Raw genomic sequence first — 8443 nt, forward strand, 5'->3', positions numbered from 1 at the left:
ACTAGCGGCGAGAGCTACATCAGACCAGCCAGAAGACCACAACAACGACAAATAAAATTTTCGGGAGATATAACTAACTTTAGAAAAGGCTCTGCTCATTGCTTACCTTGCTATAGATATCATTTATATTTGTGAAAGTGTTTCTCATTTGTCTCCCAGATTGTAGATTCAAATGGTTCAAATGGCTCTGAGCACTATGGGACTTAACATCTGAGGTCATCAGTCCCCTAGAGCTCAGAACTACTTAAACCTAACTTACCTAACGACATCACACACATCCATGCCCGAGGCAGGATTCGAACCTGCGACCGTAGCGGTCGCGCGGCTCCAGACTAAAGCGCCTAGAACCGCTCGGCTACTCCGGCCGGCCCCAGATTGTAGACCTTCGCACTGGCACACAATGAGTTGCGGCGTAACATGGGTCACCAATACATCGTGTGGTTCGATTCCAATATACAGGGTATATCACAATGGCGTAAACGCATAGAACTGAAAGTACACGATACTATACTGACGGAAAAAAATCGCACCACCAAAAAAATAAATTTGTCTAGGCAGCATATTTAAGTGATTAACATTGCAAGGTCACAGGTTAATGTAGACGCGAGATAGGCCAATGAAAATGTGAAGTGCTGGTCCATTAATAACTGATGTAACCCCCTGAAAGTTGAATGCAAGCATGAAATCGTGAATACGTTATGTTGTTATGCCCGCACACCCACCGTCGTCGCGACTGCACAATAGCGCTTCGCCGTTTCTCCCCGGACAGCGGAGCTGACCTCAAAAGTTTGTGTATGTATTGTCCTGGCTAGTTAAGAACCATTACCTGCCGTGTGGGTCGGGCATAAGACATCTCTGAATCACGTTGTGAATCTAGTCGTGTGAACTATTTAGCAGTTGAAAATTGATCGCGTTTTTCCAGAGAGATTTCATACACTTTCACCCACGACGGATCCAAAGACAGTTTTCTTATTACTCTGAAGTAAGATATCAATTGAGTTCCAGTCTATTTTTACTAATTTGTTTCCCTGAGTAATTTTACTTAGTTACTTTAGCAGTCTGTATGCATCGTTGAATCCTATTAAATCTATTTGTAAAAAGGTTTATCAGATTCCTTCAATAGCCCTTGAATGTTCACAGATATTATTGTCTCTGTAATAGCTGATTATGGAATTTAGTAAATACTGAGAATGTCTCGCATATTTCTGTTTTATTGACACAATTAAGTTCTTAAATTTATGAGAGATGGCTCTGGGAGAGTTAAATCCTAGTGTGTATTGTTTCGGTATGATAACAGCCAGTCAGTAGGCCTACAACATTCCTTCGTGTACCTGTCACCGAAGATATGCTTTCCCATGAAACTGTCCTTTGCCATTAATGTCCGATAAATTATAAATATGTCTCTGGGCCTTACTATTTCTAAGCTTCTGAATTCTCACGACTCGATGTTAATTATGGTTTCGAAACCTTTCACTGTCTATTCAGAACAAGTTAAGTCTTTTAACGGGCACTATTTTTCACTTCTCGTTTATTAGCGGAATCACCATGACAATGACCGGCAAAGATACTAGTGTGATAAGGTCCAAATATTTTCGGTCCCAATATCTTTAATAATTCGCATACAGCGAATAAAGTCCTAATTCAACATAAAAGTTTCTGCATTCTCAATAAATCTCTTCAAAATCATAAGTATACGATCGTAGCGTTTCGTTGAACACGTAAAATCACCATTCACTTGAATATCAATGTTCGTACACCCAATCACCTCTAATTGTCCCCGTCTCTGAATTTATCCCAAAATAATCTATTCTCCATCACTCCAATGTATAATCCAATTCTAAGATTGCAATTTAATTAGGCTTCTAACTCCAAAATTCTGACTACCAAGGAAGAAAGGCGAACACACTCCCCACCGCTGAAAACAAAATCTCAAGAGACCTAAAAATGCTGTGCATTGGTTTATATATTACATTCAAAACAAAACGCAGCTCTGTTATGTCTCCTTTGGATTCCCTATGTACTACTTTGCGTTGCACTATTTCGAATATCTACTCTTTGTAAAATTTTAACTATTGCTTCGAAATGCTAGTACCGTTTTTTGGGTCTAGGTCATTTTGTATTACAGAATTTAATCCAATACTCGTTTCTGTATAACCACTCTCTAAAGAGCGGTTACATTGCATAGGTGCCGGATGTCAGTTTGTTTCATTAACTTCCATACCTCTTGACCTTGGTCGGTCAATACAGGTACGGATAATGTTGTTTGTGGGTGATGCTGGAGTTGTCGTCCGATGATATCCCATACGTACTCAATTAGAGACACATACGGTGATTGAGCAGGCCAAGGCAACATGTCGACACTCTGTAGAGTATGTTGGATTACGACAGCAGTATGTCGATGGGCGTTATACTGTTGAAAAACACACCCTGGTATGCTGCTCATGAGTGGCGGTACAAATAATCAGACTGGCGTATAAACTTGCAGTCAGGGTGCGTGGGGTAAACATGAGAGTGCTCCTGCTATCACACGAAATCGTACGGCAGATCATAACTGTAGGTGAAGGTCCAGTGTGTATATCTCCGAGCGAGGTGGCGCATGGTTTGCACACTGGACTCGAATGCGAGATGACGACGGTTCAAACCCGCATCCCGCCATCCTGATTTAGGTTTTCCGTGCTTTCCCTAAATCGCTTCAGGAAAACGCCAGGATGGTTCTTTTGAAAGGACACGGCCGACTTCCTTCCCCATCCTTCCGTAATCCGATGGGACCGATGACCTCACTGTCTAGTTCCCTCCCCCCAAATCAACCAAACTCAACCCAAATTGTAGCCTTTTAGCACATAGACAGGTTGGTTGCAAGCCCTCAACAGGCTTCCTTCTAACCAAAAAGTGGCTTGCACTAGCATTGAGGTAGAACCAGCTTTTATCGGAAAACACAACAGATCCTCACCCTGCACTCCAATGAGCTCTCGCTTGACACCACTCAAGCCGTAAACGGCGGTGGTTTGGAGCCAGTGTAATGCAGCTACAGGGTATCTGGGTTGGAGCTGTCCTTGAAGTAACCGATTTGCAACAGTTCGGTGTGTCACTGTGGTGCCAACTGGTGCTTAGATTGCTGCTGCAGATTCAAAAATGGTTCAAATGGCTCTGAGCACTATGAGACTCAACTTCTGAGGTCATCAGTCCCCTAGAACTTAGAACTACTTAAACCTAACTAACCTAGGGACATCACAGACATCCATGCCCGAGGCAGGATTCGACCCTTTGATCGTAGCGGTCTGGCGGCTCCAGACTGTAGCGCCTAGAACCGCACGGCCACTCCGATCGGCTGCTGCAGATTCAGTACGAGACGTCAGAACCATACGCCGAACACGATGATCTTCCTCCTCGTTACTGCCACGCGGCCGTCCGGAGCCCGGTGTCTTGCTGCCGTGTATTCCAGTGACCACCGCTGCCAGCAGTCATGTATAGTGGCTACATTCCCGCCAATTATTTCTGCATTATCTCTGATGGAACATCCAGCTTCTTGTAGCTCTATTACACGAATTCGTTCAAACTCAGCGAAATGTTAATAATGGCCTCTGTGTCGCCTTAAAGGTATTGTTGACTATCATCAACTCACCACGTTCACTCTGAAAGGTAACTCACGACCAAATTTGAATAGACATCATCTTTCAGCTGTAGGAACACGCCTACCAACGTTGCATAACTCCTTCTTGGTGCTGCGTGTTTTTTACCGTCAGTGTAGAAGCAAAAGAGCGTCAGTAAACATGGTGTCCAAAAGACATACCTGAAGACTTCTACTGAACAAATGCTCATAGCTCTTAAAATGAGCATTTGGTAGCCCAGGTTTACTGTATAGTTTTTCTTGTTTTGGTCCATACTGTCTCCTCCCAAAATATGGAAACCAATGAGCTTGCAGTGGAAGAGATTTGTTTTACAGTATTGAAGAAGCACTCATAGCTCTTAAGACAAGCGTTTTAGAACCCACGTTTACTGAGACCTTTTTGCTTCGTGTACTTCCAACTGAACGCATTTACGTCTATAATTATGATGCACACAGTATAACGAGCTTGTAGTAAAACGGATAATAATTGTGGCTAGTAGATGCTTAGAAATGGTGAAACGTATTGAAGAGGTAGAACTTCTCGTGGGCGCTTGTCGTAGGCTACCCATTAAAAAATATTTGTTTTAGGCCATATATTTATAAAGATTGTTTAAAAATTCGAGAACTCGGACTTCATTTGCAAAAATATATGTATCAAAATTTCGACCAGTGATTATTTTTCGTAGAAACTGGACATCAAAGAGTGGCAGTTTTTGTAACACCGAAATCACTCGTACGGCAAGAATCTTCATTGAGGATGACGTAACATCAGTACCTATTTCTTGGAGATAGTAGAATATGGAGCAAAATACCTAAAGTGGAGGATTCGTTTACAGCCAGAGACATCTGTGTCATTATTAGCTAATTTTAATCTGTGTGAAGTGGTATGTGACTTCATACACGTGTTACGGTAATAACAGCAGATCTTGTACCAAACAGTGCAGTTACTCAACATTAACACAGTAATGAGCAGACATACTCCTCTGTTACTCAAAATTTAAATATATTCCTAACTAAACTCCATCCGAACGGGTCCAACGGTACCGACTGGCCACCGTGTCATCCTCAGACACGGGCGTCACTGGATGCGGATGTGGAGGGCATGTGGTCAGCTCACCGTTCTCCCGGCCGTTGTCAGTTTTCGTGACTGGAGCCGCTACTTCTCAATCAAGTAGCTCCTCTACTGGCCCCACAAGGATTAATGCATCCCGCTTGCCAACAGCTCTTGCCATACTCGGACGGTGAACTATAAATTTAAATATATATTTTGCTCTAAAATGTTCACTCTTTTCCCTTACCACGAGCCACACTTTTCCGTGCTTTCCAGTTCATTTTCAGAATTGTTACCCAGTTTCATCAAGTTAACACCAACTCTACCCCTCTTATTCTTGGTCTATCCTTGTTTCTCTTGTTCCCCATTACTGAAATCATATTTCTTCTAGGTAGGTTGCCTTCAGCTATAAGTATCAGGTAGTTACAAGATTTTACCCGCACTGTTTCACACAACGTCATCTGTCAAAATCGAATTTAGCTTCCGATGTGTTCTGAATGAACATAATTGTCGTGTTCCCAGTATTGCCAAATTCCCATTTTTGATGTCCAAGGTTTTATCCGCACTGTTTCGCACAACGTCATCTGTTAAATCCGAATTTAGCTTCCGATGTGTTCTGAATGAACATAATTATCGTGTTCCCAGTATTGCCAAATTCGCATTTTTTATGTTCAATTTGTACTGAAAATATTCTAAGTATGAAAATTTATTATAGACACTTTTATATTGTTAGCTTACAGAGAATGATGCCGTGAAGTGCGCAAAGTTACTTCAGCCTAGTGACGTATCACATAATAAGTGAATGTAAGAAGGCATGTTTGCAGCATTGTAGATTGCATTCTGTCATGGTGGACGTTGAGTCGGTGACCTCCAAAACTTTAACTGTAGGATGTGGGTTGAGGACGGCGGTCATTTTCATGTTTGTAATGGTAGCATAGTGAAGATAAGCTTCACAGCCACTGAACAAGGCCAGCCAAGGTAGAAAACGAGAGATGCCATTGACCTCTATGCCCTGTTTCTGGTACGAGTTTACGACCGAAAATGTAAGTTCATCATTGATAAAGAAGAACGATCATGGAGTAAGTACGCAGTGTGGTATTCGTATACTGAATTTGAAAGTTACCGCAGGTACTTCAGTTGTACAGGGTGCGCGGAAATTTCCGTTACAGACTTCTAGGATTTGTAGAGGGGAGTGAGTACATAATATTTTGAATACCAACCCATGACCGGTAACGTTAGGTACAGCCGTTTGAAAACGTTTTTGGTAGGTAGGTAAGCAGCAGGGTAGCCATAACCGGGGGTGGTTACGTCGAACCAGCTGATGTCATTTGATGTCTGTCCTACCTCTCTGACCTGGTTCGAGTTCCATGCAGGTGTCTGTTAGAACAACATAGTTGAGTACACATTTGCAGAATACACCGACACGATCCTTCTGAATGGTCGTGTTGGTGTGTTTTTATTAAACCACATAGTATATCAAGTAAAAATCACCTTTAAGCTGTTCAGCACACCGTGTTTTCAGTTTAGGAGCGTCTTTGCTACAGTGACGTGATTTTTTGGTAAAATTTGTCTGGTGAGCATCTCAATAAATGTATGTTTCACGGACAATGTTCTCATTCATCCCAGTGGTGGCCTCGATATGCACGTAATGTGGTTGATTAAATTCTTTCAGTGCGGTTTCACGAAGCAAACAATCTTCCCCGCCATTGCAAAAGCATGCCACCACTGTGACGTTGCACTCTGTGTAAACCTTTCTTCTCCACTTGACCCTACGAACATCGTCACGAAGCATGTACTTTTTATCCGACTGCCTCGCATGTCTTACAGAATTCAACATAAAGTGTTTTGTGCTCAGTTTATCCTGACCTTGCAAGCAGCTTCTCCCCGACAGTGCGGCGCACTTTGGTGGTGGGACAGACGGTGACGGCAGGGAAAGGTATCTCGGAGAGCGGGAAGTTGGTGGTCCTTACGGTGGTCCTGATGGGGCTCTCCCTGTACTGGCGCCACGCCTGGCTGACGAACACCACGGCGCAGCCGGCGGACACCGCCATCGCCACCAGCCAGCACAACCTGCAACCGAGCCGCCACCTCACCTCGCGCCGGCACTACTGCGTCGTGGTTGTTCAGGTGAACATTACAGATACCATTGCTTATCACTGACATCGCAAAAAGATTTTATTTAACTAAGTTTTACAGTGTATCTTGTACACTAAGGTGACAAAAGTCACCGGATAGCAATGTGCACATTTACAGATGATGGTAATATCACGTACACAAGGTATAAATGGACAGAGCATTGGCGGAGCTGTCAGCTACACTCAGGTGATACATTTTAAAAGGTTTCCGACATCATTATGACCGCGCGATGGGAATTAACAGACTTTCAACACGGAATCGTAGTTGGAGTTAGACACATGGACAGGCCATTCGGAAATCGTTAGGGAATTCGATATTCCGGGATCCACAGCGTCAAAGGCGTGCCACGAATATCACATTTCAGGCATTATCATTCACCACGAACAATACTGTAGCTCTTCCCTTAACGGCACAGAGCAGCGGAGTTCGCGTAGAGTTTTCAGTGCTAACAGACAAGCAACACTATTTGAAATAACGGCAGAAATCACTCTGGGACTTACAACGAACCTTTCTGTCAGGCTTTTGCGAGGAAATTTGCCATTAATGGACTATGGCAGTAGACGACCGACGCGAGTGCCATTTCTAACAGCACGATATCGCCTTTAGCGCCTCTCTTGGGCTCATGGCCATATTGGTAGTACTTTAGGCGATTGGGAAACCGTGGCCTGTTCACATGAGTCCCGATTTCAGTTGCTAAAAGCTTATGGCAGAGTCTGGGTCTGGCGAAGAACCCATGAAGCCAAGGGCCCATGTTATCAACAATGCACTGTGCAAGCTGGTGGGTCTCCTTAGCGGTGTGGGATGTGTTTACATGGAATGGACTGCATCCTGTGGTCCAACTGAAACGAATATTGACTGGAAACGGTTATGTTCGGCTACCTGGAGACCATTTGCAGTCATTCATTTACTTCAGGTTTCCGAACAGCTATGGAATTTTTGTAGATCACAATATGTCATGGCACCAGGTCTCAGTTGTTTGCAATTGATTTGAAAACATTCTGGACAATTTGGCCACCCATATCGCCCATCATGAATCCTATCGAAAATTTATGGCACATAATCGAGAAGTCGGTTAGTGCACAAAATCCTGCAACACTTTCGCAATTCTGGACTACTGTAGAGGTAGCGTGGCTCATTATTTCTACAGCGGACTTCCTATGACTTGTTGAGTACATGACACGTCGAGCTATTGCACTACGCCGGTGAAAATGAAGTCCGACACGATATTAGGAGGTATAACGTTTGTCACTTCAATCTATAGACTATATAATATAACTTAAGGAGTTAAGCCCCCCCATGAACCATGGACCTTGCCGTTGGTGGGGAGGCTTGCGTGCCTCAGCGATAGAGATAGCCGTACCGTAGGTGCAACCACAACGGAGGGGTATCTGTTGAGAGGCCAGACAAACGCGTGGTTCCTGAAGAGGGGCAGCAGCCTTTTCAGTAGTTGCAGGGGCAAGAGTCTGGATGATTGACTGATCTGGTCTGGTAACACTAACCAAAACGGCCTTGCTGTGCTGGTACTGCGAACGGTTGTAAGCAAGGGGAAACTACAGCCGTAATTTTTCCCGAGGCATGCAGCTTTACTGTAGGGTTAATGATGATGGCGTCCTCTTGGGTAAAATATTCCGGAGGTAAAATAGTCCCCC

At 43.7% G+C, this 8443-nt stretch overlaps 1 protein-coding gene across 1 annotated transcript in view; it reads right to left on the reverse strand.

Annotated features, from left to right (window-relative positions):
• The window catches only part of LOC124795788 (sodium channel protein Nach-like), a 136986-nt gene extending 130277 nt beyond the window's left edge, over window positions 1-6709 (reverse strand). The window contains exon 1 of the mRNA XM_047259869.1: window positions 6525-6709. Within this exon, the coding sequence (XP_047115825.1) occupies window positions 6525-6709 (185 nt within the window). The remainder of the gene's footprint in view (window positions 1-6524) is intronic.
• Between the last annotated feature and the right edge of the window lie 1734 nt (window positions 6710-8443).

The sequence above is a fragment of the Schistocerca piceifrons genome, chromosome 4, assembly GCF_021461385.2.
Source record: "Schistocerca piceifrons isolate TAMUIC-IGC-003096 chromosome 4, iqSchPice1.1, whole genome shotgun sequence".
Taxonomy (NCBI): domain Eukaryota; kingdom Metazoa; phylum Arthropoda; class Insecta; order Orthoptera; family Acrididae; genus Schistocerca; species Schistocerca piceifrons.